The sequence below is a fragment of the Hippocampus guttulatus genome, chromosome 1 (genome assembly GCF_054856545.1).
Source record: "Hippocampus guttulatus isolate MCC_2025c chromosome 1, RoL_Hgut_1.0, whole genome shotgun sequence".
Lineage (NCBI taxonomy): Eukaryota > Metazoa > Chordata > Actinopteri > Syngnathiformes > Syngnathidae > Hippocampus > Hippocampus guttulatus.
Genome location: NC_141261.1, coordinates 919440 through 941406, shown reverse-complemented (window position 1 = coordinate 941406; position 21967 = coordinate 919440). Strand labels below are relative to the sequence as shown.

General features: G+C 43.1%; 1 protein-coding gene and 1 long non-coding RNA gene across 2 annotated transcripts; one reads left to right on the top strand and one right to left on the bottom strand.

Moving 5' to 3' along the window:
* Window positions 1-1728: 1728 nt before the first annotated feature.
* Window positions 1729-15778, bottom strand: LOC147209944 (fibronectin type III domain-containing protein 4-like). The gene is made up of 7 exons (XM_086120093.1): window positions 15630-15778; window positions 9350-9465; window positions 7993-8094; window positions 6466-6568; window positions 5377-5466; window positions 5119-5285; window positions 1729-3243 (listed from the first exon to the last, which is right to left on the bottom strand). Exons 1-7 carry the CDS (start codon window positions 15715-15717, stop codon window positions 3202-3204), a joined length of 708 nt encoding a protein of 235 aa, XP_085976219.1. The 5' UTR covers window positions 15718-15778; the 3' UTR covers window positions 1729-3201.
* Window positions 15715-16981, top strand: LOC147209943 (uncharacterized). Its single transcript, XR_015101832.1, has 2 exons — window positions 15715-15847; window positions 16021-16981. It is a non-coding gene; the product is annotated as an uncharacterized LOC147209943 (long non-coding RNA).
* Window positions 16982-21967: the final 4986 nt, after the last annotated feature.

The window sequence follows — 21967 nt, the reverse complement described above, 5'->3', positions numbered from 1 at the left end:
ACTCCGGTTTCCTCCCACATTCCAAAAACATGCATGGCTGGGTGATTGAACACTCGAAATTATCCCTAGGTGTGAGTGTGGATGGTTGTTCGTCTCCATGTGCCCTGTGATTGGCTGGCAACCGGTTCAGGTCCCCCGCCTACTGCCCGAAGACAGCTGGGATAGGCTCCAGCATCCCCCGTGACCCTTGTGAGGATAAAGTGGTTCAGAAAATGGATGGAGATACATATATATCAGAGGCGATTGCTCTAAGACTGCAAGGGAAGCTCAGCTTCCCCTAAAATGTCAAATGATAAGTGATCACATGTATGTGTGTACGTACAATTGTGTGTACATGTCATTGAATAAATATGCGCTAGAACGTGCTCAACTTTTGTTCCGAATCAATTTCTTATTACTGGTTACGACGCGAATCTCTTCTCATTCATTCCCGCAGCTTCACTGTGCTTTAAGTGTGGACGCTGAGCGTCTTCAGTGCGGACGCTGGGCGTCTCGAGAGTTCAGTTTCGATTGCTCCAATGCATTGAAACGAGACGAGTCATTGGATAAATGCTGGGTTTGTCCCGCCCATTGGACGCTCAGCGTCTCAGGGAGTCTATGGACAGTGGGCGTTTATAGCTTGGCCAGGAAGCTCTGCTTTTCTGCATGATGATTGGATGATCTGTCTGAGGCAGAATCTCTTTTTGATTGACAGCGAAATGAGCCAATCACTGATCTTTTGGTGTAGGCATCCGTGGGAGCATTTTTCAATTCTCATTCTGTTCTGAGTTGAACTGGAGACTTCTAATAATCTTAGCGACACTCTCTTTGTTGAAAACGACTAGCGACAGATTAATATTTTATTTCTGGTGTGTTTTATTGTAGTTGCTTATGTTCGCAGACAGACTTATATCACCACAGTTAAGACCCTGGAAAAGACGCCTTGTTGGTATGACAGGGTCACAGATCATTTTCTTGAAAAGGAACGACGGAGAGTAGAATTCATGTATAAAAAAACGAATACATTTTATGATGTAGGCCGAAATTGAGCTTCCCCTCCTTGACAGACCAGCATCCGCCATTGATATATATATATATATATATATATATATAGAGAGAGAGAGAGAGAGAGAGATACACACACGAACATAAACATAAACAAAACCTATCATTTAATAGCTGTCTATTCGTGCCATTCGAGCATTTTTAAGATATATTTGATATTCTTGAGCTACGCTACTAACCTCTTTGTTCTCTCTAGTAAGACAGTGTAGAACAACTGCGTCTGTTTCTTCACAACTGCCTTTTACGACCATGTGGCTATTTCTAGAAACTTGTCATACAACTTTGAAATACCAGTCGGACAGCATGCTTGTTACTAGTGAGGCAAAACTACTAATAGGCATTTTGGTGTGGCCTCGTCATGTGACTAAAGGAGAAAAGTAGTTTATTAGTAAGAGTTCATTGCATTCTGGGAGGCAACATTGTCGCTGGCAGCCATTTTTCTAGTGCTCCCTAGTTCTCCTCGTGCACTGAGTTGTCATACTACTGAAGACAAAGAGGACATGGACCTTAACCTGGACATCGAGGATAACGAATAATGTTCAAACGTTTTTCACAAACTCCTATTTCACAATGCTCTTCTCGTATCGAAGCATTCTTGTCAGAGGCTTGCAAGCGTCATGATAGAACTCAAGCGACATCTGCTGTTCATATTTGTCAGTGCACAGACAGTCCAAGTCCACCAACTTCATGTTCAAAATTGAATTAGTTTTTTATTAGATTAAGATTTGTACAATGCATCATCTGTGTTTTCATCTCACACCAGACGTCACACGCGTCCATTTATACAGGAGGTCCAAGTTTCAATTCACAACACAGGACATTTCAAGGTTATGAACGTCACGCAATGTCGTCACATGGGCCACGCTCAGTTTGGCGTGTATTTAGTCATATAAAGACCGCAATGCAAACCAACAGCAAACACTTCTAAGACTATCATCAACCAAAATGTGATTTCAGTAAAACTCTCGGATTTCTTAAGCGAAGATAAAGTCCTTAAAATCCTTCTTGAGTATTGTTGTCTAATAAGTGAATCAAATCAACAAATTGTGTTGTGATCGATAAAAACACCAGTCAACATTTCATATAATTTACCATTTCGACGGGTTTAATACTCACATCTTGGTGGTGAAAACCTTAAACCATGCCACTTATTATCTTCTCAGATAAGTTGCAGTCACTGATGTTTGCCTAAAGGCCATTCCTTCTCTGTCAGTTCTTCCTGTACTTCACTGTGTTTCCATTTGATTGTTTTATATTTGGAGCATAAAGGTTTTTTTTGCATACAAATATTTGCTGCAATTATGTTATTACTATTAGATTAGCGTTGGTTAGTGACAATGCACAAATTCGGGTAGCGTCACCCTCATGGCAACGGATCCTCCTGTATAGTGGTCTACTTGGGGACACAATCAAGCCAAGCAAAAAGTAACATATAGACCTCCTAGTTTTGGACCACTTTCCCACCTCGCAGAAGAAAGAAAGAAATTCAGACTCCCTCATCACATTCAAACCTTTCGTCAAAACACGCCTCAACAGGCCTATGTAACGGGGAGTGTCCGACTGCATTGTGTTTAAGAATATTGACGACGCACCTTTAGTCAAAACACGCCTCAACAGGCATATTCATTAGAATTGATTTGGTTATAAGTATCTTATCTTGTGTTGTATTTATTATTATGTTTTAGACTACTTGGCTGTATTTTACTCTTTGTTTTGCATTTCATAATTTTATATTGCTCTTTTTTTCCAGTGGTCTTGGGTGACTTGGAAGTCACACACACACGCGCGCGTGCCAAGAAACAACAACAAAACCACTTGGATGAGTAGATTTGCCTGTCATGCTTGCAAACATTTGCTTAAGTCTTTGAAGGAGCACAACTGGAAACAAGAAGTCAACCTGTCCTTTGGGCAGGGTCGAAAGCGAAAGCGCCACACCCTCCACAACAAAGGGCCAAGTCTTTGTGGCAAGTTGACCTCTTCCAGGGTGGTTATTTCTTCGCAGGAGTTTTTCATAGGCATTGAGCGCTGCTTGCTTTTCCCATGTCATGCCATACTTTAAAATGGGCTTTTGTTCAAGCCCGTTTAGTTTCTTGGCTTGTGATGATCAAATCACGGCAAGTTCCTTGACAATGCAACTCTACGGACGCCGGACAGCCCTCAGACTCGGATGATGCTGATCGAGGATGAGGCTCTGTGAAGCTAGGAGGGAGACAAATAGGATGATGAGCCATCAGTGACATATTTCGAAACTACCTCTCAGAATCACACAAAGGAAATGCTCTACACACAACTCTCACATCCCGTACTAAATTTTCTTTTCACACACACATACTATGAGACAAACGACTGAAATAATATTCCGAAGGGGTATGTATGAACGTGTTTCAGTTGTGGATGTGGGGGTTAATCCTGAATTAGGTCTCTGACGGCCCCCTTCGTTAAACGATGAGAGTCACAAAGTGCTAATAATTTCTCATATTAACATTGCACCACAATGTCAAGATACACACTCAAAAAATGTACTTAATCTCTCTGACGAGTCGTCAGAGCCATGACTCCTCATATCCAGCAGAGGGCAGTATTGTCCTGCATAGAATAATTGCAGCAACTCAGCAGTGCTATAACATCCATCCATCCATCCATTTTCCGAACCGCTTGATCCTCACTAGGGTCGCGGGGGGTGCTGGAGCCTATCCCAGCCGTCTTCGGGCAGTAGGCGGGGGACACCCAGAATCGGTTGCCAGCCAATCGCAGGGCACACAGAGACGAACAACCATCCACGCCCACACTCACACCTCGGGACAATTTAGAGTCTCCAATGAGCCTGCCATGCATGTTTTTGGAATGTGGGAGGAAACCGGAGCACCCGGAGAAAACCCACGCAGGCCCGGGGAGAACATGCAAACTCCACACAGGGAGGCTGGAGCTGGAATCGAACCCGGTACCTCCGCACTGTGAAGCCGACGTGCTAACCACTGGACTACCGGGCCGCCCCAGTGCTATAACAATGATAGATAATTAAAATTCTAGCTTTTAATTAAAATATAGCTACAATAGGCTCCCTTGACATAAAGCTTACGGAAGGTGCCACTATATTCTCTCTCGTTGCACATTGGGCAAAAATATCATAAAAGTCAACCCGTGAATAATTGCGGTTCAACATCCACTAATTCAAAGAATTTTTTCCCCCATTACTTCCCAGCATTTTTCAAAGTTTTATTAAACTGTATTTTTTTTCCATTCTCTTCCCAATTTCTTCCCTTTTTTTTTGAAAACGTACAGTATATTGACTGTTTACTAGATTTTTTGGATTGAACAATACATTTCAACGGGTGTGAAGTATACTCGCTATTCTCTATTTTCTCTCTCTCTATCTATCTATCTAACTGCCCGCCTGCCTGTCTCACTAAACAGCAACAGCACTAAAGAAATAAAAACAAACGAATGCCAGCCATGTAGTTGGCATGAAGCACAGTCCCACGGTCCTTTCACTCTTGGTGCATCTGAATGTCAGCATGGAATAAACATTTTTGTGCACGTTTTTGTACATGGGATGCCTGCTCAATGACATTTTGTCATTGTGGGGTACCAAGCGTAAATTGAAAGTTGTGTGAATTATTTCTCTCTGCACCGTGTTTGCAAGATATAGCTTCATTTTCTTTCCCAGTTGTGAGGTTTCGTAATGAAGGTTGTAAATGTTTCATGTTCTCTGAGCTTGGTGGTCTGCCAGTTGAGAAGACGAAAGTATCGAAAAATGGAGGGAAAAAAGCAACATCATTTTCCTGGAATGCAGTTGTTGGCGAACATAGCAGTTTTACAGATACACATAAAAATGCCAATGGAAAGACTCTGTTGCAATACTGCATTGTAAAGCGCCGTTTCCAGCCTACTTGTTTTATATTTAGCAATGATGACAAAAACGGTGGTTGCTAAGAGATCTGTGAAGCACCCACACAGGCTGTTCTACTTAGCAAGACTTTCAGCTGCCAGTAATGCATTGCGGAGGTACTGCGGAAAGAAAGCTTTGGGGGGGGGGGGGGTGGAAGACAAGCTTTGCAGCAATAAAGGAATCACCCTGCCACTGTGGATGGCACCGTTGTGGTAGATGGGTGAGCTGGTGGGAGAGGCATTGCAGTAGGAGGAAGCAACCGGAACCAGTGGCCTCTTGGTCTTTTCTCGGGTACCATTCGTGTCGCTGTCCTTGATGATGTCGTACTGCCGGCAGAACAGGGCGATAACAGCTATGGCAGAAAGATGCAGACATGTGAGCACATAACAAGTTGAGGTGACACACAAGTACAGAGAAGCAGAGAGAAGCGGAGAGAAGCTGACCTGCCCATAGCAGCAGCACTGTGGTGATTATGAGCAGCTCTCCAGTCTGCAAGTGAGGCGACATTCCCAAGCCCTCCATTGCTGGTTCATCTGAGGACACGCACACTTTTTTTAAGTCCAGTGCAAAGAGGCATAAACATTCCCGTTCAAGGAAGGCACAAAATTACAGAATAAGGAACCAACATTAAGTGTAACAATGCTCATTTTGTACTTTTGTTCACAATAATCAACTCACTCTAAATGTTAATACTGAGGTTCTGTCTGTCCTGCATGTTATTCCAAATCCACAAAAAAAAAAAAAAAGTATGAGGCCAAGTCTCTCAGTTCAAGCCTCAGTATAAGGGCAATTAAGGCATGTCTGCTCTCTAGTGGTGATTGGTGATATTACAACTTAAAACTTCAGTCAACCTCTGCATATTTGCAGTTCCGCACCCATGGATTTGCATATTCAGAGCTCTTTTTTTTCTTTTTTTCCAAAATTATTTCATATTTTGGATTTTATACAGTAACTCCATTCTCACCTGCTTTACACAGAAAATCGAGGTTGAATTTCTGTCAGAGTTTGAACATTTTTGGGGGAGGGGTTGTAAAAAAATCTAATCCAAAATGTTGCCCATCGCTGGTGTAGTACTAGCAGTAGTACTGCTAGTGACATATGGAAGAATGAATGACTAAAAATGTTTTCTGCAGTAACATTTGTTGTGTAGAGTTCGCTTGTAAATAACTTTTGAGTACAATGCATTTGGATTTCATCTTTTTAGAGCTGTTTTCAAATATTTATTTTGGGTACAGTTTTTATTCTATCTTCATTTCCAATACAATACAGTTTTATTTTCTGACATTTTAAGCACAGTGTAAATCTTGCACAAACTGTGCATAATATTTCAGTGGATTACAATAATATCAAATACATTTTTTTTTTTTTTTTTAGAAATAAAACCTCTGACCACGCCATTTTAATGTTGGTCATTGCGGTGGTAGTTGGAGAGCTAAGTACATTTGGAGATGGCACTTGGTGTGAAAGGATTAAGAATCACTGTCATCGCGCAAATTGGGCTACGCTTCACGAAAGAACAAACTCCACTTTACGGTGGTCAAGCACTCCAGCAGGGTAGTGGTCGCTTCTTTCCAAGGTCCTGAAATGGATGGCGCGGCTGGGTTGGCTGTCGCCATGTAGTCCAACAGACTGCACCTGAACACAAATATGATTTCAAGGTTTTCTGTCTTCACACGTGGGCATAAAGAGGGTGTTCAGGGCTAAGTATATCGCTATTTTCGAAACGAATTCTCCCTACCTTCGTGTGAAGACAAAACATTCAAACAGCGCTTTCAGAATAACACAGTCACGTGAAACCATATTCAGAGGCTGTTAACTCATTCACTCCCAAAGACGTTTTTAAACGTCTTTTCAGACTTGGTCTAGAATTGGCTGGTACCGGATGAGTTAAGCAGTTGCCAAACAGGTGGACAAGAACTTCTAATTTCAAAACCATTTTAGCCCACCAGAAGCCCTTGAGACAAGCCTAAAGTAGTTTCGACAGAACAGCTAAAATGACACAGCCCTGATCAATCGTGATCTCATTTTCAGGCGACAGCATGTAGCAAAATGCCCGCCCCTTGACATGGACAAAAACAGGTGGATTTTGCTTTTTAACTCATATTCCACAAATGTAATATTAATCAGAAATTCGTGTTTAGACAAGTGGGGCTGCATAGAACATATTAGTATAAAGAAATATTTGGGTGTTGACTTTCCCTTTAACCCTGGAGATATCCTTAAATCCCAATGGGTCAAATTTGGCCCTAATCCTAAATTAGGATTAAAGCATTAAATATTTGAAAAAACATATATTTTGGTGTTCGGTGAACTTGTTGCAGTCATTTAATGTATAATTAATCATTTTCCAAAGAAAAAAAAGGTTCTTGGGTTCTCCAGGGTTAAAAACAGGCCTCACGGTAAAACACAATAACCTGTGTTCTCCTGTCCTTGTGCTTATCTGTCAACTGGTCCTTGATAATAACAATACTCCAGTCCAGTCTTTTTTTTTTCAGGGATTCCCGCATGGAGGGCGATTGCGCTTTGCCCTCCAATGTGTTCAAACAGCTTGTGATGGATGAGCTTTCAATGACACTTCTGCAGGACACGTGCTTGCTGATGACGACTGTCCACGTCATCCAATTCGCGTCAAGTCCAACGTCAGCCTAGAAGCTCTAGTTCAGGGATGTCCAAAATAAATCCCAGAGCGCCCAAGAGAGGAAAAATGGCTCCAAGGGAGACTTTGTAATTCTTCACCTTTCATGAATGAAACACACTAAAAAGAACACTGCGGTGGAGGTAAAGATACACAATTTCACTCTCTATTTTTTCTATTGTTCTTATCACAATATATCTATTATAAAAACTTCCACATCACAACTTTCTGTCAAAGGCAATAAGACAAAGAGTTGAGAAGCGGAATCTTGCAAATGCTCCCTGGGCAAGATGATGAAGGTCATAAAAAGTTTTGCAAAGTCACAGCAGCGGAGTCACCTGGGCACAACTGCAACGATAAGGAAATCAAGATGTTGCCATGAAGAGGGGATGAGAATGTGTGTGTGTTTGTGTGTGTGTTCCACCTGCACACTGTAGTGTGTGTCCTCGTCCAGGTCCCACAGCACACACCATCGACTTGATGTGTTTACCTCACGAATGGAGCGTTGCATCAGGCCATCTTGCCTCTGCGGATGACACGCACACATCGAATCAGTCCAGCTCTAAATGCCTTTGTGAAAAAGTAAATGGGAGGCACGGGTTTTATCTGCAGGCAAGCGAGTGTCACAATAATTGTTTTCAGGGAACAAAAAATCAATTTCGAGCATTAGAGCCTAACCTTCAAAGTGAAGATTTATTGTTCTGCAAAAAAAAAAGAAAAGAAAAAAAAAGAGTGTCGTGTGTTTATCATTGTCAGTTACCCAGAGGTTGCATTCTTATGTACTCAATGTAGTTTGCAATTTGGAGCAGACACACAAAAAGCTCAAGGACTTGTCCACACAACAAGAAAAATGAAGTTTTGCATCCCCGAAACGGTCGTGTGTGTGTGTGTGTGTGTGTGTGTGTGTGTGTGTCAGGGAGATAGAGACTTGCGTAAGAGCCGGAGGCCGCTTTGGGATTTGAAATGAATGCAGAAGCAAGTCAAGTCTTTGTCTGCAGATTTCTTTGTCCTGCTTCTCCTTCTTGCTCGGCATGTTGCAGCGTGTGAAAGCAAAAATTGATTTTGAGCTGCTTCAAAGTTCCGACTTGACTCATAGTTTGAAACACTAATCTAAAAGCCCATCTCTTGTTTAAAACCCTACTTTGAAACCCAACCCTACTTTAACACCCTCATTTGAAATTCCAGGTTTGATCCCTAACTTTATTTTAAACACCTACTTTGGAACCTTATCTCTACTTTAAATCCCTCATTTAAAACCCTAAACCTACTGAAAACCCCACATAGAAAGCCTAACCTTGGTTTAAAACCCTAGGGTGGATCTAACCCTAGTGGCCATGGTGCCCAGTGTACACTGTATGTATACAGGATATGCAATATGCATATATGAATATTAGTATGTGGCACAAGCAGCTAAAAAAATTGCCACAGGTTGTAGATTGGACACCCCTAATTTACGAACTCTTCTACTAGACCTCATTGGGTGATAAAGGTAAAACTAGTGGTCGGCTCCATTTTTTTTCTTATTTCCCTGACGAGGATGTTTGGTTTCTAAGATAAACAGAACCATTGACCTTCAAGCAATCACAAATGAGAGCAGACAATGGTGATTTGAATTAGGGACAGATTGGGATTAATGAGGCATGTGACAACAATTTGATTTTGGTGACCTCGCAACAGGCGACGTACACCCTGAACTCGACTGCTGGCCAATCAGTGACAACCGCCTCCCTCCCTCTCTCCCTCACCTAACCCGGAAAATCAAATCTCCAAACAGAAAGTACCTGCTGAGAGATGGCATAGCCAATCACGGTGTCTCCAAGAGGCACGTTCCAGGTCACCCTGGCCGAATTGGCTCGAAGCTGGGTCACCGACACGTTCACCGGGGGAGCTGGCGCAGCTGTTGCCATGGTTACACACACACACACACACACACACAAAATTTTATACTAATGTGAATATTTTCTGGATTACATAGATTGTTTATGATAGATGCCGTAACTTTTTCCATGGTAGATTTTCCACGATAGTTTCGGCAAAGTCTATGCTAACAAGCCATGGTTTACTCCCAAACTCAGGCAACTCAGGAAAGAGAAAGAGGTGGAGATCGGGCACTGTACAAACACGCCCGAAACCAATTGACAAAGGAAATTAACATCGCTAAGAGAAGCTATGCGGAGAGGCTGAAAAACCAGTTCTCTGCTAATGACTCTGCATCTGTATGGAATGGCCTGAAAGCAATCACTAACTATAGAATGCCACCCCCCCCAAACAGTGAACAATAAGGGTCTTGCTAATGAACTAAACATGTTTTTCTGCCAATTTGAAAAGGTCACCCCCATTTCCCACACACACCCACCTCTACCAGAAACCACTCTACCTACCCCCCCCCCCCCCCCACCCTCTTTTTCTCCACTACAGATCCACGAACAGGACGTGAGACGGCTCTTCAAGCAGCAGAAGATCAAGAAAGCTCCGGGGCCCGACAAAGTGTCCCCCTCCTGCCTGAAAGTCTGCGCTGACCAGCTGGCTCCGGTCTTCACACAAATCTTCAACAGATCCCTGGAGCTGTGTGAGGTCCCATCCTGCTTCAAACAGTCTACCATCATCCCAGTTCCCAAGAAATCGGCAACATCGGAACTGAACGACTATAGGCCTGTCTCCCTGACGTCTGTGGTCATGAAGTCCTTTGAACGCCATGTGCTGAACCACCTAAAGAACGTCACCGGACCCCTGCTGGACCCTCTCCAGTTTGCCTACCGGGCAAACAGGTCTGTGGAAGACGCAGTCAACATAGGTCTGCACTACATCCTCGAACACCTCGACAGCACAGGGACCTACGCAAGGATTCTGTTTGTGGATTTCAGCTCTGCGTTCAACACCATCATCCCGGAACTCCTCACCCCCAAACTTCTCCACCTCGGTGTGTCCCCTACGATCTGCCAGTGGATCCTCAGCTTCCTGACGGGACGGACACAACAGGTGAGACTGGGAGCAACAACATCATCAATACGCACCACCAGCACTGGAGCCCCACAGGGATGTGTCCTCTCTCCACTGCTCTTCTCTCGCTACACAAACGATTGCACCTCAACAGATCCAGCTGTCAAACTCATAAAGTTCGCAGACGACACCACGGTCATCGGTCTCATCAAAGACGGCGACGAGTCTGCGTACCGCCAACAAGTGGAGCAGCTGGAGCTCTGGTGCAGCCGACACAACCTCGGGCTGAACACGCTCAAGACTGTAGAGATGATCGTGGACTTCAGGAAACATTCTTCTCCACAGTTGCCCCTCACACTATCCAACTGCCCTGTGTCAACCGTCGAGACCTTCAAGTTCCTGGGAATCACAGTCTCCCAGGACATGAAGTGGGAAGTCAACACCATCTCCATCCTGGAAAAAGGGCCCGGCAGAGGATGTACTTCCTGAGGCTGCTGAGTAAGCATGGCCTGCCACAGGAGGTGCTACGACAGTTCTACACGGCAGTCATCGAATCAATCCTGTGTTCTTCCATCACGGTTTGGTTTGGGGCCGCCACAAAAAAGGACAAAATCCGACTTCAACGGACAGTTAGGACGGCGGAAAAAATCGTTGGCACCGCCCTACCCACTCTTGAGGACTTGCACACTGCAAGAATCAAGACAAGGGCACGGAAAATCCTCCTGGATCCCCCGCACCCTGCCCACCACCTTTTCCAGCTACTCCCCTCAGGCAGACGCTACAGATCCATGCGCACCAAAACCAGTAGACACTTAAACAGCTTCTTCCCTCTAGCCATTAACTCCTTAAACAGTCACTGACGTAGTCACTCTTCTTGTACTACAAATACTGCTACTGGTTACTCTAAAATGGTTCAATGATTTGTTGTTTACGATGATACTAATGCAGCGTGTTATACCGGAGACAAATTCCTTGTCTGTTCTACATACTTGGCCAATAAAGATGATTCTGATTCTGATTCTGATTCTGATTCTGAACACATGAGTGCGTGGTTAAGACCCCCCCTTTTTGTTTTGTGCGTTCACTGATCATATCGGTTCTGGCTTATACTGACAGTTGTTCCAAATATGACAACAAATGATGATTAGAAAAATAGAAAACTCCCCCTTTAATTCCTAATCAAGAAAACAACTGCGATTTTTCGTTCATAGGCTACTGGCGTGTGTGATTTAAGCATCCCCGTTGAAGTGAGAGAAGAGATAGGCAAGCATACATCTCTTACTAGCTTACAAAGCATTCTCTGAACTTCGTCACATCACGGTAGCAAAATTCTGACATTCCCTTGTATTGAAATTGCAACACGCACACACACACACACACACACACACACACACACACACACACACACACACACACACACACACACACACACACACACACACACACACATTCACACACGCTCCCATGAGGCCATCATGAGAATGAGTCAGACACAGACAGATATGGAGGATGAATATTGGCAGAACATGACATGGACACACTGACTACGATCACGGAAAGATGCAGGAAAGAATTCAATATTTTGATACGGGAAAGAGAAAAACACGAGTCAAAGTGAGATGGATGTCCGAAGACGGAGATGAGATCAATAATGGAGAGAGTCATGAAAAAGCAAGAGATGGAAAAAAACATGGCAAGAAAACCACACGTATTGATCAACGAAACCATGTAAAAGTGCAGTAGCAGAAGCACACAAGTAACCATTCACCAGCGTTCATGTTGCATGCAAATGATATATTTCTGCTCATTGATAATTTGTAAAAGTCTGGATGACAAATATAACCCGATTTCACATCTTAAAAAGGTGAATCTTATTCACTTTCAGTTCGCCTTTTGTTGCTTACTAGTATGACAGAATATCAAGCACTCCAAATCCATCCTCCTTTTGACTTTTTTTTCCTCCTGATACAGAAAAAAAAGACATGAGCCTTGTGACTTTTGTTTACTTGTTGACTTTCTGTATGGTCTGTTCAAGCGCAGTCTCTCAATCAGAGGGAACAACCAGTTTGCTGATCGACTGGGAGAGCCTCATCTGGCTAATGGCTCTCTGCGAAGGATGAATGTGCGTGCGGGGCTTCCCCTAAAGACAATGAAAGCTGCGCATGCTGATGTAGATACTTTATATCAAGAAATGAGATTGGATTTTTATGAACATTCTTGATGGCTGACAGAAACTTGGTAATCATTCCAAAATGTGTTCCTGCATCACAGCTACTGCTGACACGACGCCTTACATTTAGCCACCATTCCATTTGTTCAACGAGTGCTGCAAATCTTCTCTCAAACACCTCTCAGCATGCCGCAGGGTACTTTTCCACCACTGCAAACTACTACCGCAATCATGAACCTATTGTTCATTTTTTAAGCAGTTATATCGTCTACTTTATCAGATCCCGCAATGGATGCTGCAAAAAATCTTATAGTCAGTGCCGATGTATTGGTTCACTTGTTTGGCTTTGTACAGGCCGCGCGGGTGCAGTTCCCACTTAATAGTGACGCACGTGAATGGACTGTCTCTACATGTGCCCTCTGATTGACTAGCGACCAGTTCCTTTCTCCCAGAGTCAGCTGGGATAGGTTCCAGCTCCACACAACCCTCAACATGATACTGTAAGTGGTATAAAAAATGGATGGGTGGATAAATGGAAAAACATCTCCGGGAGGTGCCGATGCTTCTGAGGGAAGATAATTCACCTTTCATTCATTTTCCGAACTGCTTTATCCTCACTCGGGTCGCGGGGGGTGCTGGAGCCTATCCCAGCTGTCTTCGGGCAGTAGGCGGGGGACACCCTGAACCGGTTGCCAGCCAATCGCAGGGTACACATACACGAACAACCATCCACACTCACGTTCAACCTAGGGACAATTTAGAGTGTTCAATCAGCCTGCCATGCATGTTTTTGGAACGTGGGAGAATACCCGGAGAAAACCCACGCAAGCACGGGGAGAACATGCAAACTCCACACAGGAAGGCCGGAGCTGGAATCGAACCCAGTACCTCTGCACTGTGAAGTCGACGTGCTCACCACTCGACTACGGGGCCGCCCGATAATTCACCTTGTTTAGTTAAAGAATGCGAAGCCTTGAACCTTGAAAGCACTTCCTCTGCTGAATCAATACTGTATTGACATCCGCGAATGCAGATTAGCCTCCCCCTGGTCTCCATTGATGGACTCATCTGACACGGATGCTTTGCTCAATCGAGTGTCAAGAAAGCGGAAGGCTGACCGGATGAATTAAACTGTTGATTTGCACCGCAGCTCATTAAAAGGGCCAGAGAGCCAGTCAGCAAGAGATATGCCTTTGGTGGACAATCAATTACCGTTTTGACAGCTTTACCACAGCTGTTTTTCTAGTTGAGATATGAAGGCATAAAGTACCCACTTGACTCAAAAACAAAGTGCTACTGCTGCACTTGAAGAAGATTCCATGGGAAAGAGCTGCTCTACACAGAGTCCAAAAAGGTTTGAATGACGGAATATTATGTTTGATTCATTTCTGACTTCTCTGAGAAAAAAAAACATTGATGAACGAATACTGTACATACTGTATATACACGCAGTATCATTGGTGTTAAACAAAACAATCAGGCTGCACTAAGAAAAACTACACTGGGTGAGAAGCTGCTTCAAATATATGTGACAGGATCTGCTGTTTGTTGCATCGCTGAGTTCTTGTCAGGCAAGCTGATGCATCTGGGGAGCACCCTGTCTGATGGCTTGTCTCCTTTGCTGGTTAACTTGACTCCCAATATAACCGTGGGCATATTTCGACACTTTTTAGATGTTATCGGAATTAATCATAGAACCCTCAAAATATATAACCACTGATGACACTATAATTACACTGCATGTAATGCACTTTTTTTTCAACTGAATGCAATGATACAACAATTCCCAGAATACATTGCAGTAGCTCATGTATTATCATGTGGGTAGACCAGGTTTATGCAAGAGCTGCCCTAAATTAACTGCAGAACTCATTACCAAAACCCTTTTGTGTGTTATTGTCGCTATTAATACCCCAGTATGTAGAAGTGCTTTAACAAAAATTACATTTTAATCCTAAAATACACTTCTGCTTATTCATGGATGTTCAAAGGTAGTGTTTTACAAAAAAATTAATAAATTAAAAAAAATTTGAATTTAAGATGTCCTACTTGCGTTGCTGAACAGTAAAAAAAAAAAAAAGTTTGGATGACGGAATGTTATGTTTGATTCATTTCTGACTTCTCAGAGAAACCCAGAAAGTCATATGTGTCCTGTATACACGCAGTTTGTAATTCATAATGGTATACTTTATATACTGTATGCTTATATGCTTATATCTATATTTTATATTTTATTTTGCATTCTGTACTGTGTACAATTCATTTTTTCTGAAACATTTCTTTTCTGCATGCAATACTATGTTTTTCTTTTCCACCACCATCAATTCTGCTGCTGTAGATTGCAAATTTCCCCAATGTGGGACAAATAAAGGTTTTCTTATCTTATCTTATATTTAACATTGAAAGCTCACTACAGTTGAAAGAGTCCACTTTAAAGTGCTTTATGATGCTAATGACAGGTGGTCTATTGTGTTTCCAAGCCTTTGCTAAGACGAGGCACGCATTTTTGCATGTCGTGGAATGTCATGGCACATCAATAAGTATGATACTGACCTAATCAATTTACTCACAAATCGACTTGCTCAGTGTGAATTATGGGCCTGATTTTTGGACACAAAGCCCGTACCATCACGGGAAGCCATGCCAGTTTCTCTTGTTTGAAAGGCAACAGGTGAAACCACTGGTTCATGGTACCTTCTGCCGTCTAATGGAAAAGCTACAAGCAAGTGGGCGACAGTATGGTCCTTAAAACGGATTCTGACTGCTTTTTCAAAGGTTAATTAATTAAAGGGTTCAGCGGAATTGACATAACACGATGCAGTCATCGCAGTATATGGGAATCACTGCATATATGACACGATGCGTTTGTGTATTGGAGTAGCCTATATCAACCACTACCAGACCGATTCGAGCCAAATACACGATGGCAATGACAGAGACAAGACACTTACTTCCGTCAACGATCAAGCATCCCATCATCATCATGATGATCATCATGAGCGGCAGAAGCCTGGTGTTCAGGTGATGGAAGGCGGTCATAACCTCCCGTGAGTGCGCGCACACGTCTGGATACTCGGCGCGCACCTTCCACCTCTACCTTTTGGGAACACTAACGAGATGTTTCTTCTCAAGGTCACCACGGGCTACCAGACGTCAGCTTCCAAAGAAAGTAATGTTTAAAAAAAATCTAAATTAAATAAAGGCGGGGGGTAGGGGGGGGGGGGGGGGAATGCGCCGAGTCTTTCTCCTTGGGTGGTTTTCCTCTTGTCCACTCTGCCACTGTCAGTGTGCGGCCACAAGTCTGTCTGATTTCTTTTCTTTTGTTTCTGTCGTTTCGAACAGGTAAACACGAGGACTGCTGTTTGTGCGCGAGAAGAGCGGATTGCGGATTGGTCCAAAAAAAAAAAAAAAAAAGAAAAGAAAAGAGCGACATATGCAGTGGATTCGATTTGGACAAAAGCTGGGGATGCACCCAGCCCATAGCTGCTCTGCATCCGACACTTAATGGCCAATGCGTGGGGTGAGTGAATGGAAGGGAAAGTGTGTGCGCGGTACTGTATGCATGCGTGTGTTCGTGCGCGCGTGCCCGTGAGCGTACAAGTGTGCGTGGGCACTCAGCTGCAGATGATGCCATCAAAGATCTTTAATTCAGCGCTTCTTTCCATCGAAACCCACATAACCGTGTTCTGCATTTGTTCTGCTCTCGTGTTAAAACAAACCGAAGAATTAGTCAGATATTTTTAAAAATGTATCACAGCTGTTTTTAATGGCAAAAGGTACTGATGATTCAAAATCATTTCATAAACCAAAAAAAAAAAAAAATGAAGTGGCTTCTCATTTTTTCCCCTGTGAATTTTAAGATGTGTTGTGAACACACCCCGGTGATGAATGAATAATTTATCATGACACGGGAGACTCCCACCCTCCCCTCCAGGTCGTCTTTCTTGCTGCCGGAGGCGTCTCCATTTCCATCTTGTTCGCAAACACCCGCAGGTCTGCAAAATGTCTTCCTCTAGAATAGATTGATTTGCCGCAAGCGGGGACAAGATGGATACTTTGGGGACTTTTAGAGATGGGTGAGTCTTGATTGGAAAAAATGACCTTCACTGGTATGTTGTTCAAATTTGAATTTGCTGCAAGTGCCTATTTCCGAACTCCCGAGAGAACATTTTGGCAACTTGAAAGCTTTGTTTTCTCGAGAATGCTAATGAGCATCTTTTGTAAAAGGTTGCACGGAGGGAAAGCGACCCCGAAATGCTTGTGAGTGATGAAAGATTCATGATAATAAACAATGCAAAAGAAACGCTTGCTTTTCATTATTTCCTCATTGGTGTTTTCCAGAGATCCTTGACAACCGCGGCAAATCTCGTTTGCTGGTTCAGTCAAATTGTCAAATCGATGATTTGACAGTAGATATGACTCAAATCTATAGTTTTGCTTCAAATTAAAGCAACAGGAAAGACATAAATCGGAAGTCGTTAGTAGACCCGACTTCCCGCATAGTAAAATCGACGCCCGAATGGGATTGCCGTTGTCCAACATTTTCCAGCAGGAGGCGCTGTTAGCCTTTATAAAATCAGATGACCTTTGGCGATGCAAAGGTTTTCTGCGCGAGTCCAGCAACTTCACAACGCGTCATCCTCCAATTCCAGTACAACACACGAATGCAGTGCAGGAGAGGCTACTTAATTCAGGTTGTGTCATGTTTACATTCATATTCCGGTTTTTTTAATGTGTATTTACAGCCTTAATGACAAAAAAGATCAGCATCAGACAATACAAAAAGAACTACAGTACAGCCGAGCTGCAAAAGAAGAAGGAATGCTCAGTTTTTGCTACACTTATTTTTTATTTATATTATATTTGATTTCTTTTGTAGTTATGGCCTGGAAGTGGTTTTATTACAAATATTTACGGCAAATATTACCCCAATGAGGATGGATGGACGGATGTCATTTTTACATACACGTATGTTGTATTTTTTTCCCCACAGCCAACATTTACTATAGATCAAAGGAGATTAGGGTTCATGTGAATCTAATACTACTGAATTTTAAGATAGAAGGTCATGATAAACAAATACATCCCTGGTTTAAAAAAAAATAGCTGCGAAGCTTGGAGGCGCGTTCTAATTCTTCACAGGTGAATGGTTCATGGTGTCTTATTACTCAAACTTCATTGTGAAAAATTATGAGCAAAATAGCCTGACATGACACCTGCATCATGCCTCTAATTTATTTTTTGTGTGTGTCTGCATGCATCTCAAATGACATGTTATGATGTTCGTGTATTTCACACATTTAGCCTGATCAACCCACATGCAAGAAAATGTAATTTTGCTTAAGGGAGGTGAAAAGAAGCTTGAATTTTCAAGGGCTATTTTGATTTGTTTTATTCTCTGCTAATTAAGGGAGGCAGCCATGCATAGATTGAGTAGCTCCACATATGGTGTTGTGCTGCTGTGTGTACTGTGGCCGTGAGGAAAGTCACTTTTAGTCAGCGGCCATCCAACGTGAGCCCACAGACATCCAGCGGTATGACTAAACTGAAATGTGCACTGTTTTGCATCCTAGCAGTGATGAGCTATTTTTATTGAAGGCAGGTGCTACATTATATGACAGTAAGGCAGTGTATTTTCTGACGGCTATTTTTCCAGTAGTTGCAGATCCACCTGTACAGTTGTTAAAACATGTTACAAAATGTATCTCGAGTTGCCATTTTGTCAGCATGGAGTGGACCGCCACATATTTGCAGTTTGGCAAACGCGAATTTGCCAACTCAAACACTGTTCTTTGGGAACTCCGTTTTCCGTGGTCAAAACGTGTCTATACGCAGTTTGGCAAAAAACAACGACCAAAAACAAGTAGGAAGATTCTTTTCTTAGTTTTGTATTATATGCATTTTTTTAATGTAAACAATGGACATATGACGCTGCGTAATCCATATCTACTGCTCGGCAGAACATCGCAAAACTTGTCTAGGACCGCCAATTTGTGATGTCATTGTGTAGGTCCGCCGGTATCGACTGAGTCAATACAGAAGCGCTAACTGCTACATTGGCCCAGCGGCCTTCAAAGCAGAGCACGCTGCCCCACAGAGCATCGACACTTGCCTCCAGTTAACTGTGTACACTGGACTGCACTGTTACAGTAATTCATCATCATAATCATCATAATTGTTGACATGCACACACTGTACAAGTACTATACATGGTGCACACATGTATGTCCTTAGCTGCTAAGTGTTTGTTGTGCTATGCTTGTACGGTTACGTATCAACATGTTTTGCAAACATTTGAAATGATATTAAAGTGCTTTTGGATCTTTGACTGTGGTATATTTATGGTTTAAAGTTTTTATATAGGCAATTATAATCTTTGTCGGGGAGGTTTAATATTCATCTGTATACTATATTTGCAGCCAGACTCAGGCCAACACACCTGTCTGCACATTCACATATGCAAACTTCAGTATATCAAACTGGGTTCCATATAGCAATTGCACATATACATAATACAGTATATGGCCAGAAGCAATAGAAAATTCGGTCACGTAAATACAGCCGCCAAATAATGCATTAAAAAAAAAAGCCTCCAAACGCACCCGCTTGCAATTGATTGAAAGCATGACGGCTTTAGCCATTCTGACACCCAAGGTAACTTGTGTCCTTTGTCAAAGCAACTGGTTGTGCCACAATGGCAGCTTGAGCTAGAAGGCAGAGGGGAGATGGGGTGGGCCGGTTGAAGGGGTGTGGCAGATGTGATCTGAATGATTATCTTGCAGACTGGTCAGCCATGCCAGGAATCAGCGAGGGAGATTGCAGCCCCTCTATCTATCATTTCATGGATATTTGAAGAATTCTGATTGGTGTATTATAAATGCGAATAAACCATCATGCAAAGCACAAGAGGCTGTTAATCGTGGTAATATTTTTTCATCGCAGTCAGGTTTCAGCTGCATGGCCTCACCAGTGGGAGCTTGCTATGGCTGCAGTTTGCATTGTAACCGCTAGGAACCGCTAAATCCCGAAAGTCAATGTATTACCCAGCCATCCATGCATTTTCTAATCTAGCGGTACTTATCCTCACTGAGGGACGCGGAGCGCGCTGCAGCCCATCTCAGCTGTCTTTGGGCAGTAGGCGGGCTACACCCCGAACTGGTTGCCAGCCAATCGCAGGGCACACATAGACGAACAACCATTCGCACTTATAATCACACCTGGGGACAATTTAGAGTGGTCCATTCACCTGCCATGCATGTTTTTGGAATGTGAGAGGAAACCAGAGTACCCAGAGAAAACCCATGCAGGCACGGGGAGAACATGCAAACTCCGCACAGGAAGGCCGGAGCCGGAATCGAGCCCTGCACCTCTGCACTGTGAGGCGGACGTGCTAATCAGTTGACCACTATGCTGCTGTCAATGTATTCACGTGATAAGATTTAATCAAATCAACCTGTTGTACAATTACGAGACACGGATTTTTCTTCTCCCTTTCAATGTATCAATCACCCAAAACAAATCTTTAAATGCATGCAAGCATTTCTTCATTTATGCTTGTGCTCCAGCTCATAAATGTTTACAGTAACATGCAATCATTTGCAGCAATTCCGGTTTGTTCTGCCAACTCTGCAGCCACTCAAAGCGCCTGAGGTTGTCTCTTGGGTTCCTGCACTGCAGGCCCTCTAAGTTTGCTAACGTCAAAGGCTGTCCTTCTGAGGTTTATGATGTTACTCTGAGTGTATGTGTGTGTGTGTGTGTGTGTGTGTGCCAGAGTGTCTCATCTCCAGCCTCTGGCATGGTCAGGTCCAATTTCTATCACAGCACTCGTTGGATGAGCAAAAGAAATGGTTTGCTCCACCACTGCAATGCACCAGTCGTCTGTTTGCCTTCCCACTTGTACCTTTTTCCATTAGTCCACTATGCATTGCTATACTTCTGACCATGCGGTGGTCAGACCCATAGTTCCTTGGCTCATATGGCTCCAGTTAAGCACATGGGTGCCATGCTTATCATCATCATCATCATCATCATCATCATCGTCTGATTTCACAGCTGTATGTGCCCTGTACCTTAGCGTGTCTGATCTCATCCCATGGGTGGCAACTAAATCCTATTGGGATTGTTCCAGGAGAGCCCATGTGCTGTGTTGATGAAAATATTTTGCTCATGACGCATTTATTATGACTCACCAGCAGGTTTCGGTCCTATAATACAAGAAAGACAATCACGCAATGGAGCCAACATACATCATGTTTCTTAAGTAAATGCTGCACCTTCACATTCATGGGAAGGAATGGAAGGTTACTTGCCAAGCCAAGCCGACTTTAGTCATGTAGCGTTTTTAAAAACAGCAACCACTGATCAGAGCACTGAACAGTGGTGATAAAACAATAGGAGGCCTACAAAATATCTTGTTATGCGCTTTTCCTCATCTGGTCTGCGGTTGATCTGGAGCCAATCCCATTTGACTTTGGGCAGGAGTGCACATGTAGACAAACAACCGTCCACACTCAAAATCATTTTAGAGTCTTTAAAGCAGCTCACGTATTGTTTTGGAAAGTCGGAGGAAGTTGGAGCAAGCACAAGGAGAGCAAACAAACTCCGCACTGGAAGGCCTGAGCCCAGGCTTGGACCCCCAGTTTTAGGATTGTGAGGCGGATGTGCCAACCACTTGTACCCCATGCGTGGGAAATGTTATTTATTCATTTATTTATTTATTTTAAATGGCAGTTGAGTTCTTTCGTGTTGTGTGCTGTTCAATAAAGGATTCCTCTGTTACCTATAAACACACACACACACACACACACACACACACAAAACGTAGCTGTCACTTGATGATGTGTCATGTTTCTGTACTCGAACAAAGCCTGAACATAGAGTTTTTCAAGCCGGCAAAGAAAAAAAACCATAATCAAAGAGAGAGAAGTTTGAATACAACATTGGTTTTTGCTAGCAGGCAAAGAGGACCCATTACGGGCTCCAGCAAAAAGGGTCAGGCACTATTTTCCATTAGGAAACTGGAGTTTGTATCGGGTTGCATCAGCGGTACGAGGGATGCTTTTAGAGGACGAGTTTATTATGCACTGGAGCGCTCTGATCGAGGCCAACGGGAATAAAGTCTACACAAAGGAAAATGCCAGCATACATTTATTGAGAGTTGAATCCAGCTCTTTCATTACTTTTTAATTCATCTGGTACATCTCGAGCCACTTCATTGTACACTCAGAAAAATACAGCAATTTCTGCCCAACTGTATTTTGTTGTTAAAGATTACTGATACAACAAATTG

What these genes read in the sequence shown, in the direction of transcription:
- LOC147209944 (XM_086120093.1), bottom strand. Translation starts at nt 15,717, where the DNA reads ATGACCGCCTTCCATCACCTGAACACCAGGCTTCTGCCGCTCATGATG. An exon ending in ATGCTTGATCGTTGACGGAA is followed by an intron (nt 9,466 to 15,629) that starts GTAAGTGTCTTG and finishes CCATGGCAACAG; the next exon opens with CTGCGCCAGCTCCCCCGGTG. An exon ending in GTGCCATCCACAGTGGCAGG is followed by an intron (nt 3,244 to 5,118) that starts GTGATTCCTTTA and finishes TCTCCCTCCTAG; the next exon opens with CTTCACAGAGCCTCATCCTC.